The sequence below is a fragment of the Nicotiana tomentosiformis genome, chromosome 4 (genome assembly GCF_000390325.3).
Source record: "Nicotiana tomentosiformis chromosome 4, ASM39032v3, whole genome shotgun sequence".
NCBI classification, from domain to species: Eukaryota; Viridiplantae; Streptophyta; class Magnoliopsida; order Solanales; family Solanaceae; genus Nicotiana; species Nicotiana tomentosiformis.
In genome coordinates, this window is record NC_090815.1 from 46,632,189 (window position 1) to 46,654,899 (window position 22,711).

At 41.3% G+C, this 22,711-nt stretch overlaps 1 protein-coding gene across 1 annotated transcript; it reads left to right on the top strand.

The window, feature by feature from the left end:
* The first annotated feature begins 18,118 nt into the window (after positions 1–18,118).
* Positions 18,119–21,472, top strand: LOC138909609 (uncharacterized). Its single transcript, XM_070200816.1, has 3 exons — positions 18,119–18,232; positions 20,488–20,774; positions 21,190–21,472. Exons 1-3 carry the CDS (start codon positions 18,119–18,121, stop codon positions 21,470–21,472), a joined length of 684 nt encoding a protein of 227 aa, XP_070056917.1.
* The last annotated feature ends 1,239 nt before the right edge of the window (positions 21,473–22,711 follow it).

Sequence of the window (22,711 nt, forward strand, 5' to 3'; positions counted from 1 at the left end):
AAAAGAATGACTTAAAACGGGGTTTAGACATCTTATATATATATATCCATGTCTTAAACCGTCTATGTGGGCCCCATAGAGAGCTGCTTGGTGCAGGCTCGCGAAAATACGAATATCTCTCTACTACGAGATCGTATCGATGAACGGTTTAATGAGTTAGAAATTAGACTCATAGATATTCAATTTTGTGGTAGATCACCCCGTAATTCCAAGTAAATTGGGAGAAAAGCGTAGTAACATTTGACCTAAAGTTTAAGTAAAATTATGAACGTAAGTTGCGACAACTTTGTCGACTTTTATTTCATAACTCATTTGACTTCAAGACTTATGATATGGATATTATATGATTCAAATACATTAAAACATGACCTGTTGGGACAATTAAGAACCTCTAGTTTTACCCGAAAATACGGGTTACAACATTCTCGATTCGTTTAACTTCTAATACTTGTTAACCAATCTTATACACCCTTGTATCGTTTAAAACCAATAGGATTAACTTCTTATCATCTCAAAGATAATCTCTTCTTGGATTTACATCGACTATCTTACGGCGTGATCTAACTTATGCGAATTTGGGTTGTAACAACCTCTCACCCCTTAGGAACATTCGTCCTCGAATGTAAGGGTTTATGGGGAGTCTAACTCATCGTGGATTCCGATGAAAATTTTCAGCTGAGTTTCCCCTATAAAATGGACACTAGCCAAACTTGCAAGCAGTTAAACCCAACCTATGGCCTTACAAGGTTATACAAAGCATTATGTATATGTACATTATCTTCATATCACCATTTTGTATTAAAAAAAAATATTCACAAGCTATTGCTTACCTCATAGAGCCGTTTCACCTTCTAATGCATCCTGCTTTCCCCCGGCATGCTCGTTATCTTCAATCTGGAACAAGTAAGGGTATTTAGACTTCATCCCCTCTTCTGCTTCCCATTCATTTCTTCCGTATTCTTGTTCCTCCACAATACTTTGACGAAAGCTACATCCTTTGTTCTCAACTTGCGGACTTGTCGGTCTAATATAGCCATCGGCACTTATTCATATGATAGATCCTCTATAACTTGTATATATTTGATAGGGACGACCCGAGAAAGGTCTCCAATATATTTTCTCAACATAGATACATGGAATACCGGGTGGACAATATCCAATTCGGATGGCAATTCTAACTCATAAGCAACCTGTCCAATTCGTCCAAGAATTTTGTACGGCCCGATATACTGCGGACTCAACTTACCCTTCTTTCCAAAATGCATAACACCATTCATTGGCGAGATCTTCAGGAAAACCTAATCACCAACCTCAAATTCCAAATCACGACGTCGGACATCGGAATAAGACTTTTGCCTGCTTTGTGCCATCCTCAGTCATTCTTGTATCACTTTCACCTTCTCAATGGCTTGGTGAATCAAATCTGGCCCATATAATTCTGTCTCACCAACTTCAAACCATCCAACTGGTGATCTACATCTCCTCCTGTATAGTGCCTCGTAGAGGGCCATTTTAATACTGGAATGGTAGCTATTATTGTAGGCGAATTCTATGAGTGCCAGATGGTCATCCCAATCCCCCTTGAAATCTAGAACACATGCTCGTAGCATATCTTCAAGTGTCTGAATGGTACGTTCAGCCTGTCTGTCAGTCTGCGGATGGAATACAGTGCTGAGATTCACTTGTGTGCCTAAACCCTTCTGAAAAGACCTCCAAAAGTTAGCCATAAATTGAGCTCCTCGGTCTAATATAATAGATATCAGCACACCATGAAGCCTAACAATCTCCTTGATATACAACTTCGCATAATCTTCAGCTGTGTAAGTTGTCTTAACTGGCAGAAAATGGGCACATTTTGTAAGTCGATCAACTATCACCCATATGGAGTCAAACTTATGATAAGAGCGAGGTAATCCAATAGTGAAGTCCATATTAATCACCCCTATTTCCAGGTCGGAATCTCTATATTCTGAATCAATCTACCGGGTTTCTGACGCTCGATCTTTACTTGTTGACAATTAGGACACTGGGCTACAAATTCTGCAATAGACTTCTTCATGTTATCCCACCAATACTGCTCCTTAACGTCATGATACATCTTTGTCGAGCCGGGATGGATAGAATATCGGAACTGATGAATCTCAATCATAATCTTCTCTCGCAACCCTGCCATACTAGGCACACATAATCGGCCCTGGTATCTCAGCGCCCCATCTCCCCCGATCTCGAAAGCTGTAATCTTACACTGCTGAATGTCCTTTCTCAATCTTACTAAGGTAGGATCTTCATATTGCTGTGCTTTTACCTCGGCTACCAAAGATGATTCTGCTGTATTCTGTACAGTAACACCTCCTTCATTAGAGTCTAACAATCTGATTCTCACATTGGCCAGCTGGTGAAGCTCTTTGGTCAACCCTTGTCTACCTGCCTCAATGTGTATTAAGCTTCCCATTGACTTACGGGTGAGAGCGTCTGCCATAACATTGGCTTTACCGGGATGGAACAATATCTCGACATCATAATCTTTCAATAATTCAAGCCACCTACGCTGCCACAAATTCAACTCCTTCTACTTGAAGATGTATTGTAAACTCTTGTGATCTGTGTAGATGTCAACATGGACGCCGTATAAGTGGTGCTGCCATATCTTCAAAGCATATATTACTGCAGCCAATTCCAAATCATGAGTCAGGTAATTCTTTTCATGCTTCTTCAATTGTCTTGATGCATAAGCAATCACCTTCCCACGTTGCATCAATACACACCCCAAACCTATACCTGAGGCATCACAATATACCACATAACCTTCTGTTCCTTCTGGGAGAGTGAGCACTGGCGCGGATGTCAATCGATTCTTTAGCTCCTGAAAACTACATTCACAAGCGTAAGACCACTGAAACTTGGTAGCTTTCTATGTTAACTTAGTCAATGGTGCTGATATAGAGGAAAACCCTTCTACAAACCGCCTATAATATCCTGCTAGCCCCAGGAAGCAGCGGACTTCTGACGGTGTTGTAGGTCTCGGCCAATTCTTCACTGCATCGATCTTCTGAGGGTCGACACTAATACCCTCGCCAGATATCACATGGCCAAGGAATGCTACTGAGTTCAGCCAGAATTCACATTTGGAGAGCTTAGCATATAACTTATGATCCTGAAGGGTCTGTAATACTATCCGCAAGTGGCCCGCATATTTCGCCTCCGAACGAGAATACACCAAAATGTCATCAATGAGTACGATCACGAACACATCAATATAGGGCCTGAATACACTATTCATGAGATCCATAAAAGTTGCTGGGGAATTTGTTAGCCCGAACAACATCACCAAGAACTCAAAGTGCCCATATCTTGTCCGGAAGACCGTCTTTGGAATATCCTTCTCCTTAACCCTCACCTGATAATACCCTGAACGTAAGTCAATCTTGGAGAAATATTTGGCACCCTGGAGTTGGTCAAACATGTCGTCAATCCTTGGAAGTGGATACTTGTTCTTTATAGTAAACTTATTCAACTGTCGATAATCGATACACATCCTTAACGACCCATCTTTCTTCCGTACGAACAAGACTGGCGCACCCCAAGGTGAAGTGCTAGGCCTAATGAAACCCTTATCCAGCAAGTCCTTCAACTGTGCCTTCAACTCTCGCAACTCTGCCGGGGCCATCCTGTATGGAGGGATAAAGATCGGTTGAGTGTCAGACAACGCATCAATGCTAAACTCAATCTCCCTTTCAGGAGGAAGGCCTGGGAGTTCATCTGGGAAAACATCTTGAAATTCATTGACCATGGGGATTGATTGTAGAGTAGGTGGCTTCGCCTCCGCATCCCTAACGCGAACAAGATGATAAATGTAACCTTTTGAGATAATCTTCCTTGCCTTAAGATAGGAAATAAACCTACCTTTCGGCGTAGCAATGTTCCCCTTCCATTCAATGACGGGTTCACCAGGAAACTAAAACCTAACCATCTTCGTACGACAGTCAACATTTGCATAGCATGAGGCCAACCAGTCCATTCCCATTATCACATGGAAATCAGCCATTTCTAACTCAAATATATTTGCCGAGGTCTGACGACTACAAATCATCACAGTGCAACCTCTATATACCCTTCTAGCAATCACAGAATCTCCTATCAGAGTGGATACCGCAAGCGGTTTACTTATCAATTCAGGTTCAACGCCAAACTTATTAGCCACAAAGGGTGTAACATATGATAATGTAGATCCCGGATCAATCAGCGCATATACATCATAAGAAAACACAGACAATATACCTGTAACAACATCCAGAGACGACTCGAGATCCTGTCGATCTACTAAAGCATAGGTTCAATTTTGAGCACCACTCGAACTCGGCACTACACCTCTACCTCTACCACGACATGTCGACTTTGAAAACCCTGTGCTGGAGGTCGAACTAACGAGGAAGAACCAGACACAGATCCAGTTGGCTGAGCCATACCACCACCTCCTCTGTTAGGACAATCCCGCATCATATGGCCAGACTGTTCGCAAGAATAGCACGCATCAGAACCTCGACGGCACAGTCCAAAGTGGGCCTTGCCGCACTAATCACAACGAGGTGTTGGGGGTCTCATATGACTAGTATCCCTATGATATTGTGAGCCTGATGCCCTCGAACTATGACCTGAACCATAATAGGTAAATCGATCATACCGAGGCCTCTGAAACTGTGGAGGAGCACTAGCTACAGGTGGCGCCGAACTCCTAGAAGACTGGGGCCTGATACTGCCTCTGAAGTCATCAGAATACCCTGCAAATCTCGCCTTATTATGCTGGCTCCTATCCTTCTCCCTATTTTCCCTTTGCTGGCGCTTACGATCCTCTAGGGTCTGGGCATAAGCCTGAATACGGAAAATATCCATGCCCTCTACCAAAGAGGCTGTCGTGCACTCATTTATCAGATGTGGTCCAAACCCGTTCACGAACAGGTGCACCCTATCACTCATATCGGCCACCATATGGGGAGCATACCTTGCTAAAGAATCAAACTGCATACTATACTCTCGTACACTCATATTACCCTGTCGAAGGTTCAAGAACTTATCAGCTCTAGCTCGCCGTATCTCAACTGGCAAGTAGTGCCAAAGAAAGGCCTCAGAAAATTCCTTCCACACAGCTGGAGGAGCATTCGGACCCCTAGATCTCTCCCAACTATCATCCCGGAAAATCGCTAAATCCCGTAGCTAATAAGAAGCCAACTTTACTACCTCCGTATCACTAGCATGCATAACCCGCAGTGTACGATGAACCTGATCAATAAAAGTGTACGGGTCCTCCTTGGGGTCTGATCCGGTAAACACTGAAGGGTCTAGATTAATAAAATCACAAACTCTCACACTAACCGGTTTATCAGCAGCACCGGTATTCTGCCTCTGAGCCTGAGAAGCGACCAAGCTAGTCAACAACTGCACCGCAGTGCGCATATCGTGGTCTGTAGTGCCAGATGGAGGAACTGGAGGTACTGGGTGCCTCCTAATATCCTCTAGAGGAGACGGAGAGGTATGAGACGACATCTCACTCTGAGCCTCACTTTGGCCTGCTCTGGCTGGAGGCACCTAACTGTTACCCTCTCCTGCAGCTGTATCAAGCTGTTTACTAATTGCTTGCTTCCTAGTTGAAGGCATCGCTGAAAGAAAACAAGGTGAATATTAGATATGAACACTTACGACTCAACTCTACGCACGATATAGATTCAGGAAGAAGGTAACAACCCTAGATGTCATGTAGCCTCTTGATTATAAATGTGGCGCGCTACACATCCATAATCAAAACTCTACTAGACACGGCTCATAGACAACCCCTAGGACAGACTTGCTCTGATACCAAGTTTGTCACGACCCAAGCTGGAGGGCCATGACTGGCACCCAGTCATACCTGCCGAGCACCAACGCACATTTTATCTAACCTTTCATATCATCTATAAGGGTCGATGAGATCAATATAAATGGTAGACATAAATCCTAAACAACCAAAAATGACAGATAATGGCATGAACATATATAACATGGGACGACAAGACTGTCAAGAAACTATATATAAGGTACGAGCTACTACGTTGCCATGAAAGACTATACAACAAAAATCAGCCGACAAGGCATTCCAAACCATACATGAGTCGACACCTATCTATGAGCCTCTAAAGGAACATAAGTGCTGCAACATTGCCGGAACAGGGCCCCGACATACCCATAATGTCTATAACAAAAATGCATACTAATACCACGGCAAGTACGGAGAAGGGATCTCGACAATAACCGTTGAACTAGGCAGCCTACTATAGTGGGGGAGCTTCACCTACCTATATATCAGGACCTGCAGCACGACATGTAGCGTCCATAAATAAAAAGGATGTCAGTACAAATAAAGTACTGAGTATGTAGGGCAGGAAAGCATAAGTAAGAACAGTAATGTAAACAGGGATAGAGAATATACAACCTGTAACATCTGGGTACCTCTGAGTACTACTGACATGAAATGTATGATACACACACATATATATATATACATAAACTTTTAAAACATACGCCTCTATGGGCATCATTATCATCATATCGTATCCGACCATCATCAAGCTCGGTAGAATCGTACCCGGCCAGGTAGAGCTCGGTAAAACCCAACTGATCAGTGGTTGCACAATAGGTGCCGTACCCGGCCGACTATAGCGCGACTCGGTAGAGTAAAATAGATACATATATATGATGCGTGCTAGACTCATTGGAATCACATTCTGAACCTTTCGGAGTGACGTAAGGTCGGTATCCTCCGTGCACATTATTAGGACCAACTATTCATCAAGAATCTTATAAGAATCAGGAAGTACCAACAACATTGATAACATAAGAATAAGAGGAGTAACATGAACATCAATCGTTCCATTAGAAGGGAGACAATGTAAGTACTACTAGCTTCTAAGAGTGGAGTATCTCTGGAAACTCGTTCATTACATTATGTACAATCGGAGTCGTGCAAAATAAGGAAAGGGATAGCCTCACATACCTTGTATATACTTCCCAACCTCATGCTATGAAAATGTCACGACTCCTTAGTCTACAATAAGAGAAATGACACTATCGTTATCGTTTAAGCGTAATAACTATTATGTATCGATCGTAACCTATTTTACGATGAAACGGATATCACCTCCCCTATTTATATGACTTCCCACAAGTCAAAACAATCACCAAACAGCCCAAACAACATTATTAATAATCATATTGCGCCTCCCAAAATAGTCCACTAACCAACAACATTACTACCAAGCCTTTCGATATATATTTTACAAGTTCTAGCTTCAACGACTTAGCCGCAACTTGAATAATCTTAAATACATGTAGAGTAAGAGGTTCCTTACCTTTAAACAGAAATAACAAATCCAATTTGACATTAATTGTCCACGAAATATCCCTCCAATGCTGCCACAAGAACAAGGAAGCGAAACTAGCACTCAATTCGTGTTTTTCGACACTAGAATCACTTTAGAAGACTTAAAATCACCTAAGGTTGATATTAAAAACTTGAGGGAGTATTTATAGAACATAAACCACTTAAAACCACCTCACACACGGGCTGGAACAATACAAAAATCAGCAACAACAAGAAGAACAAGAAACTTACTAGCGCCACGGGGTTCCCGACACTTGATTTGTGTTGTTTGCCCTTTGTTTGGGTCTTGGATCATGAGAGAACCTTGAGAGAGTGTTTTTATGGTTCTAAGGTCTGAATATAATGAAAAATAATGACTTAAAATGGGGTTGAGGCATCTTATATATATCCATATGTCTTAAACCGCCTATGTGGGCCCCATAGAGAGCTGCTTGGCGCAGTCTCGCGAAAAAATAAATATCTCTCTACTCCGAGATCGTATCGACTAACGGTTTAATGCGTTGGAAACTAGACTCATAGATATTAAATTTTGTGGGTAGATCACCCCATAATTCTAAGTAAATTGGGATAAAAGCTTAGTAACATTCGACCTAAAGTTTAAGTAAAATTATGAACGTAAGTTGCGACAACTTTTGTCAACTTTTGTTTCATAACTCGTTTGACTTCAAGATTTATGATACGGATATTATATGATTCAAATACATTAAAACATGACCTCTTGGGATTAAAAACCTCTAGTTTTATCCGAAAATACGGGTTACAACATCCTTGATTCGTTTAACTTCTAATACTTGTTAACCACTCTTGTACACTCTTGTATCGTTTAAGACCAATAGGATCAAGTTCTTATCATCTCAAAGATAATCTTTTCTCGGATTTACGTTGACTAATTTACGGCGTGATCTAACTTACGTGAATTTGGGTTGTAACAATTCAAATCCCATCCCTAATCCGATATCACATGGAAAATCTTCCATATCCCCCCTTTTTTTTTTTTGCTCACACGATGGTTCTTACCATTTCCTCAATGTTACAATATTTGGTACTCGATTATTTATAGAAGCCGAGTCATTGGGTGTTCGTTCAACTCCAATTTTGTACTGTCCTCATGTTTCTGACCTGATACACTCACTACCAGGCCATATGGGCCAGATTTAGTGAGATCTGTTACTATTTTTGTTCTATGTCTTGAACTAGGGTTCGCCTGATTTCTCCTAAATTGATTCTGAATCGATTTCGCATGCTATTCTTTCCTTTTTTTATGTTTAATTGAATGTTTTTCCTTGTTTGTATGTTTACTTTTGCTACTATATAAACCCCTCTTTCCCGTTCCCCTCTAAGGCTTAACGATTCATTACTTAACTAATGTTACCACTATTGTTCTCTCAACTCTCATCCTTCTATACTTTCTATACTCATAGCCCTTGTCCAGCTGAAAGACAAGGCCACCGGAACCCTCTCTATCAACCTCCCTAGCGCGAGCACTGCTCGGGGCTCATTTGAGGCTCCTATGAACTCTGACGCACTAGGATTTGGGTTTTTTGGTTGTTCTCTTTGCTGCTGATATTCGAGCTATTGCTGACACTTAGTTTTATCTTCTATTTATTTGTTGAATCCATAAAATGGTAAGTGTCTCGACCTTTTCAATTCTATCCTCTTTGCTTGTTTCCAGTGCTTCGCTTACCCATGTTGTTTGAACCAATATGACTCCAATATTGTGTTATTATCATTGGCAATTTTACTTTCTTTGTAGCTATTCTGCAATTATGAGTCTTCAAGGGTCACAACTTGTCTAGATTTTTCAAACTCCAATATGTTCAGCTTGAATGACTGTGTACCTTTAAGTTTACTTTGGTGTTCTGCTGCTTATTGTGAGATTTTCTCATGCCTTATTCTGGATTCTCGCACTAAAATTCCTAGGGAATCATCTCCTACCCAGAATTTGCCTTAATGAACTTCTACTGATAATTCCTTTATGTGAACTTTGTTCTTACCTGCTTACATGAAGCATATTTGTTGTCGCAATGCTTTAACCAAACCCATTGCTTTGTCTTTAGTGTTTGGTCAATCCTGCATTCTTTGGTATTTTTTATGCTTCTAGTTGAATCCTAATACATTTAGATTCCATGATCATGCATAGTTGACTAGCTTAAGTTCTGAGTCTGCCTGTTCTATTCAACCTTAAGATAATATGTCTTCCTGCCATGATACCTTTGGACTGTGAGATCTCTTTATTATACTCAACATGATTAGGCTTCTCATCAATTGCTTGCTTGCCTATTTGTCATGTATAATTGTCATTTCTTGACTATGACCCTATCTGACCCTTTATGATTTAGACCCTTAAGTTTTTAAAATCCTTTTATGGCTAATTCTCTATTTCGAATTCATTCTAGAAAGCCTAGCATGTTCACCTTATATGTGTTTAATATGTTTACCCTGTTAAGCCAAAGTGGCATGTCTCCTTAACCCTCCTAGTGTTATGACTATCCTTAGCATGTTGTCACCTGCTTAATGATTTAACCTATGTTGCATTTACCATGTTGCAAAATCGAGTCTATTGATTCTCCTAGTTTCATGTTCTTTGTTTAATCAATACTGTCACTCTTGCTTCTGAAATGCCAATGTGTTTATGAATCCTGCTAAATGTCATATAACCCTATCCCTATGAGTTGTTGCTTTAGAACTGTTTGGTTGATTTCCATGTGTGGCCTATCAATTTATTTGGTAAATTGGTCAATATTGTAACTATTGAGCTGGATATGAGTTCATGTGTAGCTTTGGGCTGTGCAAATGGGCATACTCTCCTGGTTTGGGAAGTGTTTGGATCTGGGCCTGCTATTCGAGTGAAAGAGTCTATTGAAGGCCCAGGCAGTGCTGGGTTAGCTCTTCTTGAGTCTGCTTTATTTGTTGGGACTATAATCATCTCGATTCTGTAATATTTGAGTCTGCTTCTCCTTTTATCTTTGATCATGTAATAATTTATAAACAAACGATGGGGAGATTAGTGAAAAGGGGTTGGGGTATTCTAATTTTTGCATGAACGGGTAGAAAACTTGCCTATAGGATCTAACTGTCTTGTTTGATATTCGTTGACGTGTTCCTATTCTGCACACTCATAGAAATCATGTTTATAGGAAAACACACACACTTCAATCAACCTGTCTAAAGCTTGTTTAAGTATTTGCTATACTTGTTTTCGGGTTTAATATTGTGCACACTTAGACAACATACCTATAGGATGAAATAACATATGCTTTGTTAATCTAGATACCATGCCCATTAGACTCCAACTGATCAATCGGTCAATCGCTTCTATTGCTTTTAGTACACTGTTCATCTAGATATCATGATTATAGGATCTTAATCAACTAATCAATTACTTTTGTTGCTTCATTGTATTGCCACACTTAGATGACGTGCCTTTAGGGATAAAGTATTTTTAAATCAATTTCAATTGTCAACTGTTAGAAATCCTGCCCATTGGGTATTGTTAATCGTCTTAGACAGTATGTTTATAAAATCAGCGATATTAATCATGAGCTTTCAAGCAGTGTACCATCTCATCATACAAATAAGTAGAGATCATGCGTATAGAACTTGCAATGCTTTTAATCTGCCAATGCGTTTGTCTAAAGCTGCAATACTGCTTGTACGATACTGGAAATAAGAATTACATAGAAACCATGCCTATAGGACTTAACGACTCTAATGCGTCTTAATTCTAAAAACTATCTACTGCGTAAGCTGCCACGTGCATTTGCTGTCTATGTGTAGAGGTTAACTTGAGCCTTTTATTGTCTTTATGTGAAGTCCTATATGTTTTGAATGTGCGCTAGTTTTATTATTTTTGAGCATCCTAAGTAGAGTCTAGAATCACCTAATAGTAGGTCCAAAGCTTCCTGGACCATAGGCATGGGATGAGTAGTGCACGCATAGGCCACGACCTAGAATTGAATTAGAGCGCCTTTAGGTAAACAACTTTAACGTAGTAATCGGGTAGCAGGAGATGATAGTCTGTGCCCGCTGAATAATATGAGCAACCCCTACCTCAAGGGAGTTGCGAAGTATTATTTATGTTGTACAAGGTGATCCTTTAGGCTAAAAAACTTAGGACCCCCCTTCTTTATATGTTTATTGTTCACATTTAGTCATTGAATATAGACTAATCATGTTGTACCTTGTAACCTCTAAAGACTTGTCTTGATTATCTATATAGTCTAATTGTTGCCCGATTTTATTTTCACGTGTTCATAATAGAACCTTTAAATTCCTTGTCTTCCCTCACTTATATGATCACTTAGGACAATTGTAATTCGATAATCCTGCATAGTGTAAACTTCGGTCATGACCCATAGTTGTGAACCTCAAAAAGTGCCTAACCCCTTTTCTTTGAGGTAATTTGAGCCCTTACCCGATCTTTGGTGATGTAGACTAGTTAAATTAGAGTCATTCACAAATAGGTGCCCTAACGCACCTTAAAAATCGTTAGGTGATGATTCTTCTCTTAATACCCATTTAAAAGAGTTGTCACACGTCGAAGCCTGCTTTCGCGAGAAAACGGGGCGCGACAGCATGACGACTCTGCTCGGGATTTACACTTAGGCTCTTACCATAACGAAGTTGACTTATGTGGATTATTTTATGCTATGTACATCCCTTCCCTTATTTTCCTTTATTTTGTTTAAATTGCTATAACATGCACATCCCTTCCTTTATTTTCCTTTATTTGTTTAAATTGCTATAACATGCACATCGCTTCCTTTATTTTTCCTTTATTTGTTTAAATTGCTATAACATGCACATCCCTTCCCTTATTTTCCTTTATTTGTCTAAATTACTACGACATGAACATCCCTTCTCCGTTTCCCTTTATTGCTATGACATGTACGTCCTCTCTCCATTTTCTTCATCTTGTCTAAGACTGCTATATCATGACTCTCCCATCCCTATTTCCCTATTTGCTTCATTACGTCCTCGCACATTTTCATGAGTTAAACTGACTTCTCTCTTTTGTCTTCCTTTTCTTTTCTCTTTTTTTCCTCCTCCTGTTCATCTTTACCATATTATTTACTGTTTTATGCACTTTTATCATGCAAATATTTGGCAACGTGTTACTATTTTTGCATAAAGCATGATTTCAACATCATACTCCACTTGTGCTTATTATCAACATAGTGATGCTTGATGAGCGTCCGCACTTTCCTAAAACATCCTTTTTAAATCGGAAAGGCTCATTTGCGGTAGACTAGTCGATCAACGGTGCAGTCAAAAATCCCGTGCCTTTTCCTCTCAAGTTGTCCACTTGAGAGTACCAGTCTAGACCTTTCTAGAAAACCATACTCTGATTTGAAATGTACATGCATCATGATAAACCTAGTGCAGATTGAGACGTCATTGACGTGACAATCCGCTTAGATGAACCTCATCCAAAGTCCGACGGGATTTCCATAAATCCAAAGGACACCATCATATTATGTGCATTGCTTGGAGAAAACGTGCCAACATGTTGATCACTATTGTGTAAATAGCCGATTCTAGAGGGGAAAAGGGCTAACTTTTATTTGTTTGCAGAAATGAAACACGAAATCCTCAGGTTCGGTATGGTCCAGAATATCCCGCCTTTGTTGATTGACTGGTGGAAAGACCTTGCACCCTGTGACAGAAACCATGCGAGGAGAGTACTTGGTGACCTATCATCTTTGCTGAACATTCGACCAAACATGGAACTGATCGAGGCTACTACCATGTTCTGGATGAGAAGAGAGATGTTTTTCGATTTGGAAATCTAGAAATGACTCCTCTTCTGGAAGAAATAGGGGGTTTCGCCAAGTTACCATGGGATAGTCCGGGACTATTGGTGCCAAAGAATCACACTCCACGCGATTTTCTGAAGATGTTGGGTTTTAAGAAGAATGATGAGATGGTCTGTCTGAAGAAATCATACATCCCCTTTGAATTTCTCTATGAGTGTAATGGGCATATCAAATCATATCGCCTTCATCATGAGGAGCTAGCCATTACCTCTTTGGGATGGGTGCACCGCCGGGTTTATATTTTCATAGTCTGCTCCTTGAATTTGTTGATCTTTCCGATGCAAGGGGGAAGAATTCATACTCGCTTAGCCATGGTCGCCAGGACCTTAATGGAGGGTATTGAGGGACAAAAGTACACTATCACCCCGATGATCTTAGCTGAGATGTACTGTGCTCTGGATCGGTGCAAGTATGGATCCGGACACTTTGAGGGTTGTAATCTCGTATTGCAAGTTTGGCTTCTAGAACACTCTCATAGGGGTGAGTATCGTCAAGAGCGTCTGCGAAGGCCACTGAATGACTACATTGCCAGTCATCTTCCAAAGAAGATGACGTTCATCCCCGACAGGTTTGCAAAGCAATCTGACAGACGACCAAGTGCATTGGATGTTTGAATGGTTTCCTAGTAGTGAGTTCATGATCATATCCAAAGGAACTACTCACTTTGTACTGATCGGGCTGCGTGACATCTACCCTTATGCTCTTATAAGGGTAATGAGGCAAGCTGGAAGGAAACAATCATACCTCGGGTTTCCAACATGGTTCAGTATAAGGCATATTTCAAAGGGGATGTCATCCCATTCAAGTTCGAAGCGCAACACATGTGGAACCAAAAAATCATCGTGGAAGGAGAGACTATTGAACCAAACAGATATCACACCGGTCATATGTACTAATATCTCTCATGGTTGGAAGACGACATAGCTGGGGACATCAAACCGGGAGTCAATCTGAAAGATAGGATCATAGATGAGGTGGCTGAAGCATATGTGAAGTATAAGAGGCTACACAAAAGAGTGTTCGAATCGGAAGCTAAGCATCTGGAACAGCATAAAGTGAAGATGGAGGCGATAAGGGAATGGAAGGAGATTGCCAATAAATCAACAGAGAGGTTAGAATATCTAGAACAAGGATTGATGGAGCTAGAATGGAAGATAAGAAAGAGGCTTTGGGATTGTCAAGGCATGGATGATGATGAAGGAGGGAAGGTGGTAAATGCTTACTTGCTCCTGGACATGCGTGATCTGGGGAACATGATTGATGGGGTCAAGACAGCCAAGCATGGAGAAGTTCCTTCAAGAACCAAGTAGATTAGGAGACAATGTCTTTTACTGCTTTCTAGATTAGATTAGATTTCGATGTAATAAGTCTTAATTCCATTAGTGACTTTGTTATTATTGTCGATTTAGTGAAAGATTGATTTGGCTTATTTTCGCACTAATGAAATGAGGCAAACGTTGGCATGAATTTTCTCCAATTCTATATGTCGTTTAGGCCTACCTCAGGCCCAATGAGGTCCCCAATGCATGACCTTATGTGATACATGCTTAAATATTGCAAACACTCTTTTTCTTTGTCTTAATGTCTTGGGTACCTTTTGCTTTTTTCTTTCTTTTGATTATTCCCATTCCCAAATGTTGGTTCGTGCATAATGGCATCATCAGCATACCACACCAGATCGAGAGGTCCTCTTCCTCCTCCTCCTCCACACAGCGACCCGAAAAGTAAAGGCAAAGGCAAATGGAAGATGGATGTTTTAAGTGGTATTCGAAAATACAATGCTACCATGGTAAAGAATGTTGAAACCTCAGATGACAGAAGTACGCAGGACAGGATGAGTTGGTCTTATGTTTGGAGCAAAAAATCCTGGAGTTGCAAGGTGAGCTTGAGCAGGTCCGAAATCTGGCAAACCTCTCTCTTACCCTAAATGTTCCTGACATCAACTAGCAAAACACAACTACTCAGAACCAAACACCACCACAAAACACACAAAACCAGAATCCACCACCCATAGCTCCTAATCCTCCCGCACCGCACCAGTATCACAATCCCGCTCCTCCCAAAAACCTTAACCCACCACCAGTGCAAACCCCTCAAAACACCACCATCACCTGACCTAATATATGCAAACCACCACTTATCACACTCCTCAAAACACACCACAACCTACCCCCGATCCCCCTCAAACCTCGATCAATGATCAGCCATATACCCAAGTTCCAGGAACCCATCAAGGCAACCCGATATATGTGTAAACCTATACATACCTGAGCCAACCGAGAAGAACCTGCTCATTCGAAACATGGTAGAAGAACTCAAGAAACTGACAGGGAAGTCTAGAGTGTTGAAGGTGGGAAGGGTGTTGAAGGTTTAAACTACGAAGATTTATGTATTCAGCCAAATATAGAACTGCTGGAGGGTTACAAACCTCCCAAGTTTGAGATGTTTGATGGCACTAGCGATCCAAAGGTGCATCCGAGAACTTACTACGACAAGCTTGTAGGAGTGAGTAAGAATGAACAAATCCGCATGAAACTGTTCATGCGAAGTCTTACAGGAGACATATTATCTTGGTTTATCATTCAGAATCCGAAGAAAGGGCCAAATTGGGTAAGCATGGCATCAGATTTCATGGATAGATTCAGGTTCAATACAGAGAAGCCAGACGTTTTCTACATTCAAAATCACAAGAAGAAGCTGACAGAAACCTTCTCGCGAGTATGCTACTCGTTGGAGATCAGAGGCCGCCAAGGTAAGGCCAGCACTTAAAGAAGAACAAATGAACAAGTTCTTTGTTAAATCTCATGATCCGCAGTATTATGAAAGGCTGATAGTTATCGAGAATCACAAGTTCTCAGACATCATCAAGTTAGGAGAAAGGATAGAAGAAGGAATCAAGAACGGGATAGTGACTAATTTCGAGGCACTGCAAGCCACAAACAAAGCCTTGCAATCAGGGGGCATTTGGAAGAAGAAGGAAGTGGATACCGTAATGGTGGCCCGGGACCCTAAGTCTCCCCTTACATACTAAACGCCTCCACCCATATATCAACCATCACCTCCAAAATACCAATACCCTGCCACCACCTACCATGCCTATAACACCCAGCCTGCATATTACTATTCACCTCCACCCGCCAGCCAAAACTACCCAAAGCCATGACCAACTTTGACCGCAAAGCTCCCAAACAATACACCCCAATCGCTGAACCCATAGCCCAACTGTATGAGAGATTAAAGGCCGCTGGTTACGTCACCCCTATTCATGTTGTTGCTATTAGAACCCTTCCCAGTGGATTAATCCCAACAAAACTTGTGCCTATCACTCGGGCATGAAGGGTCATACCATTGAAGAATGCCACATGTTAAAGGACATTATTCAGACACTGATCGGTACCAAGGTTATACAAGCAAAGAAAGCCACACCAAATGTCCGTAATAACCCTCTCCCGGATCATACAAATGAGGGAGTAAATGTATTGAAACCGAGGAGGAATGGGATCAGGAGGGATCCATTGGACTTATTCGAGAGGGGGATACTCCCAAAACATCTTTTGTCACCCTCTCACCGTTTGAGGTACAAACTCAGGCACCGTTTGAGGCCGAGGTAGCTACACCTTTCACTGTGATGGTAGCTCCCACACCATCTTATAATTCCAATGCCGTCCTATGGAATTATGTCGTGGAGGTAAGAAGGAAAGGAAAAGGCTAGATGGAAGAGACAGGTGCTGCACAAGGTATGACTAGAACTGGCAGAGTTTATACACCTGAGAATCTTGGAGGAACAAGCAAAGAAACTATATCTAAACCACCTGTCGTTGCGACAGGCACTGACGATCTTTGGAGGAAGGTACATGCGAGGGAATACTCTGTTGTTGATTGCCTGAACAAGACTCCCACCCAGATATCCATTTTGTCGTTATTGCAAAATTCAGAGGCACACAAGAATGCCTTGATTAAGTTATTAAGCGAAGCTTATGTGCCCACTGGTATCACTAGCGGGGAGATGGCTAACATGGTCAGACAAGTACTAGAGAGTCATAAAATTACTTTCCACGAAGACGAGTTACTGCCAGAAGGGTTGAGTCACAACAAAGCATTGCACATCATTATGCAATTTGAAGATAAGTTCATTGCCAGGGCCTAATAGATGGAGGTTCGAGCCTGAACATATGCCCACTGACCACTCTGAAAAGATTAGGTAAAGTCCTACATGAGATATGGATGGGAAACATGAATGTGAAAGCGTTCGATGGATCTCAGAGAGCCAATATTAGAGAAATCAACCTTGATCAACAGATGGGCCTGACCTGGTTTGATGTCGATTTCCAAGTGCTAGACATATCCGCCACCTACAACAAGTTGTTGGGACGACCATGGATACACGTAGCTGGGGAAGTCGCTTCTACCCTGCACCAGGTTGTGAAGTTCGAGTGGAATCATCAAGAGGTGATCATTCATGGAGATGGAAGCAACCCTATTTACACCAACCAGACCGTACCAGTCATCTAAAATAGGAGGAAATTGGGAGGAGAAACATACCACCGCATTGAGCGAGTAAACATAATTAAGAAGGATCGATGGTGGAGCAATAAGATAGAAAGAATATTGATGTAGTTGGTTTTAACATCAGGCAAGGGTCTTGGCCGAAAGCTTCAGGGATCATAGATTCCATACGACCACAGTATCATGGCACGACCTTTGGTCTCGGATATGAATATACCGTACAAGAGTACAAGGATTGGACACCACCATGGCGCATCGATTACTATCCGCTGGAACAACCCATACCACCACTTCACCAGACATTCCGCTAGACTGACATGATTTGGGGATCCGAGGAAGACGCGATTTTGGCCGTATGAGGAAGCTGTTTCTAAACTAGGAAGACATGGACTGCAGTGCAATTTTAGAGGAGGAGGAGGAGGAAGACCTTACTATTCAGACATTAGGAGAAGGAGTTGTTCTCAAGAACTGGACCGCTGCATGGGCCCGAGCTCGCCGAGTACCTAGGTAGCCTTGGCAGAATAAGCATGATTTATTTTAAAATTGGTTTTGAGAATTTAAGACATTTTTAATGTTTTGTTTTGAAATAATTACTTGAGCCATCGAGTCGTACTTGTTGACAATATTAAGCTTTATTAATGCATTATTGCTTTTCGTATTTATTATTATCTTTATACATCCTTTTCAGCGTAATTATTACATATCCTGACGAACCTACGACTGTGACATGTAATGAGACAACGCAACATCAGGAAAGTGATTAGGAAGATTTGGAAGATGATATAATACCTGAGGAAATTGTCAAAAAAGTAGAGAATTTTGAGAACAAACCAAAGTCCAACTTGGAGGAAACTGAGGCAATTAACTTAGGGGATTCTGAAATAGTCAAAGAAACTCGCAGAAGCATTCATCTATCACCGTCAGAAAAGGAAGAGTATATCAAGTTTCTAAAGTAATATGAGGATATTTTAGCATGGTCCTATGACAACATGACTGGGTTAAGCTCATCCATAGTAGCTCACAAGCTACCTACCAACCCCATGTGTCCGTCGGTAAAGCAAAAGCTAAGAAAATTCAAGCCAGATATGAGTCTGAAGATAAAAGAGAAGGTTACCAAGCAAATCAAGGCCCATGTCCTTCGAGTGGTCGAATACCCAACTTGGTTAGCCAACATTGTGTCGGTTCCGAAGAAAGATGGGAAAATCAAGGTATGTGTTGACTATTGAGAACTGAACAGAGCAAGTCCTAAGGATAATTTCCTGTTGCGCAACATACACATACTGATCGACAACTGCACTAAGAATGAACTCCAATCCTTTGTTGATTGCTTCGCAGGATCCCACTAGATTTGGATGGATGAGGAGGATGCCGAAAAGACAGCCTTTGTCACACCATGAGGGATATATTATTATAAAATGATGCCATTTGGTTTGAAGAATACTAGGGCCACCTACATGAGGGCCACGACGACTCCTTTCCATGATATGATACACAAGAAAATAGAGGTGTACATGGATGATGTTATCATCAAATCTAAGAAAAGTTCAGATCATATAGCAGAGCCGAGGAAGTTTTTCGACCAACTTTGAAAGTACAATCTAAAGATAAATCCTGCAAAATGTGCTTTCGGCTTTCGGAGTCCTTGCTGGGAAGTTGCTGGGTTTCATAATCAGCCATCGTGGTATTGAGCTAGCCCCGTCGAAAATCAAAGCTATTCAGGACTTTCTACCGCCAAAGAACAAGAAGGATGTGATAATATTTCTAGGACACCTCAATTATATCAGCCGTTTTATAGCATAATCAACAGTGATATGTGAGCCGATCTTCAAGATGTTGAGGAAAAATGCTGCGAAAAGCTAGAGTGAAGAATGTCAAAAGGCTTTTAACAAAATTAAGGAGTACTTATCTAAACCACTCGTGTTGGTCCTGCCAGAATCAAGAAGACCTCTACTGTTGTATTTGTCTATATTGGATGGAGCCTTTGGTTGCGTTCTGGGGCAACATGATAAAATCGGGAGGAAAGAGCAGGCGATATATAATCTGAGCAAGAAGTTTACACCTTATGAGGCCCGATATTCTTTACTAGAGCGCACCTGTTGTGCTTTGACATGGATAGCCCAAAAGTTAAGACATTATTTATGTGCGTATACTATATATCTCATATCAAGGATGGATCCGCTGAAATACATCTTTCAGAAACCTATGCCTACGGGTAAGTTAGCAAAGTGGCAGATATTGCTAAGTGAGTTCGACATCATTTATGTGATTCAGAAGGTAGTCAAGGGGCAAGCATTGGCCGATCACTTGGCAGAGAACCTCGTAGACAGAGAATACAAACCATTGAATATGTATTTTCCCGACGAGGAAGTGTCGTTTGTAGGTGAAGATATTTCCAAAACATATGACTGTTGGAGGATGTTTTTCGACGGAGTAGCAAACTTCAAGGGAGTGGGCATCGGGGCTGTTTCAGTATTAGAAAACGGTCAACATTATCCGGTATCAACATGAATGTTCAGGAGTTGCTGGTAATCTGAGATTCAGATCTATTGGTACACCAGGTACTAGGGGAATAGGCCACCAAGAACACTAAAATATTTCCATACTTGCATTGTGTACAAGAGTTGATCAAGAGGTTAACAAAGATAGAATTCAAGCATGTTCCAAGGATCCAGAATGAGTTCGCAGATACATTAGCCACCCTGTCTTCCATGATACAACATATGGACAAGAATTTCATTGATCCTATCCCAATAGAGATTCGTAAAGCAGCCAGCTTATTGTGCTCATGTTGAAGAAGAGTTTGACGGAAATCCATGGTTCCACGATATCAAGGAGTATTTGGAGAAAGGAGAATACCCAAAAAATGCCACACACACTCAAAAGCGCACTCTTCAAAGATTGGCCAACCATTTCTTTCAGAGCGGAGAAATTATGTATAGAAGGACTCATGACTTGGGATTACTGCGATGCGTCGATGCCAAGGAGGCATCTAGATTGCTTGAAGAAATACACGCTGGAACTTTCAGACCTCACATGAACGGGTTCGTTCTGGACAAAACAAATATTAAGAGCAGGATATTTCTGGATGACCATGGAGACAGACTGCATCAAATATGTTCAAAAGTGTCACCAATGCCAGATACATGCTGATATGATACGGGTGCCACCCAACAAACTCAATGCAACGAGTTCACCTTGGCCTTTCTTTGCTTGGGGCATGGATGTCATCGGACCAATTGAACCGCTGCTTCAAACGGATACAAGTTCATTTTAGTGGCTATAGATTACTTCACAAAGTGGGTTGAAGCTGCTTCCTATAAGGCTGTGACTAAGAAGGTCGTAGCAGATTATCCGGGATGGTATTGTTTGTCGATTTGGAGTACCCGAGTCAGTCATTACTGACAATGCCGCCAATATCAACAGTGATATGATGAAATCTATGCGTGAAACATTCAGGATCAAGCATCAAATCTCTACAGCGTACAAGCCGCAGATGAATGGAGCCATAGAAGCCGCCAAAAAGAACATCAAGAAGATATTGAGGAAAATGGTGGGCAACTATAAGCAATGGCATGAGAAGCTACCATTTTCTTTGCTCGGGTACCGCACCACGGTTTGTACGTCAACCGGGGCAACCCCCTATCTATTGGTCTATGGTACTGAAGCCGTTATTCCCGCCGAAGTGGAGATTCCTTTCTTAAGAATCATACAAGAGGCTGAGCTCAGCGATGCAGAATAGATACGGAGTCGATATGAACAACTGGCTCTCATTGATGGCAAGAGGATGAATGTAGTATGTCACGGCCAACTATACCAGAATAGGATGGCAAGGGCTTTCAACAAAAAGATTAGATCGAGGCAATTCACACTGGGGCAATTGGTGTTGATAGGGATCTTCCCGCATCAAAATGAAGCAAAAGAAAAATTCTCACCCAACTGGCAAGGCCCCTACATGGTTCACCGAGTACTGATAGGAGGAGCACTTATACTTGTAGAGATGGATGGAAGAATTATGGCCAAGACCTATCAATTCACACACAGTCAAGAGATATTATGTTTAAGATTATGCCTGCACTTTCTATTTGATGTAACCTCAACTACGCTTGACCTGATTCCCGTTTAAGAGGGGATACGTAAGCATCCCTGTGGGTTCGGTCACATCATAATCAAATCTTCATTCCCCCCTATGGTCAGAAACTGGGGCAAGATTGCGAGTTCGTCAATCTCATTATGTCAAGGATCACCAAGAAGTATATCGCCAGAAGTATGCATTTAAACCGTGATAGAATTTTGAGGAGGGTCCTCAAAATTCCAAATTGAGGAGGTTGCAGTGTCTCAAAAGTGTCACAATCACCGGTTCAAAAATATTATTCGCTTTTATGCATTATCACATATTTTGAACAACTGCATTTTTTTAAAAATGATTTGTCACAAATGTATATTTTTGAAAATTTCATTTTTTGTAATAGCCAGATGTTACCTAGGGTAACTCGAACAAGGCAGCAAGACAAGGAGCAAAGGCAAAATGAAGAATCAAAGGCACGAACCAACCTTTCCCCTAAAAACTCACGATTTTTCTTTGGATGCAGGCATAACGAACATGACAAGCATGACCGTAAATTCATAACAAGAATGCTATCTTTACTGACAGAAGTCACCAAGTGCAAATGTGCCAAGCTAAGAATCGCTTTCTTTCTCATATTTAATCTTCGTCTTTCTCTGCATATGGCTAAGAACGACCCTCATTTTTTGCATGAGGCTAAGCACTGCCTCCATCATTGCATAAGGTTAAGAACTGCCTTCCTTGCATGAGACTAAGCATTGTCTCCATTCTTTACATGAGGCTAAGCACTGCCTCCATCATTGCATAAGGCTAAGCATTGCCTTCCTTGCATGAGACTAAGCGCTGTCTCCATTCTTTTCATGAGGCTAAGCACTGCCTCTGCCCTTGCATAAGGTAAGAATTGCCTTTCCTCAT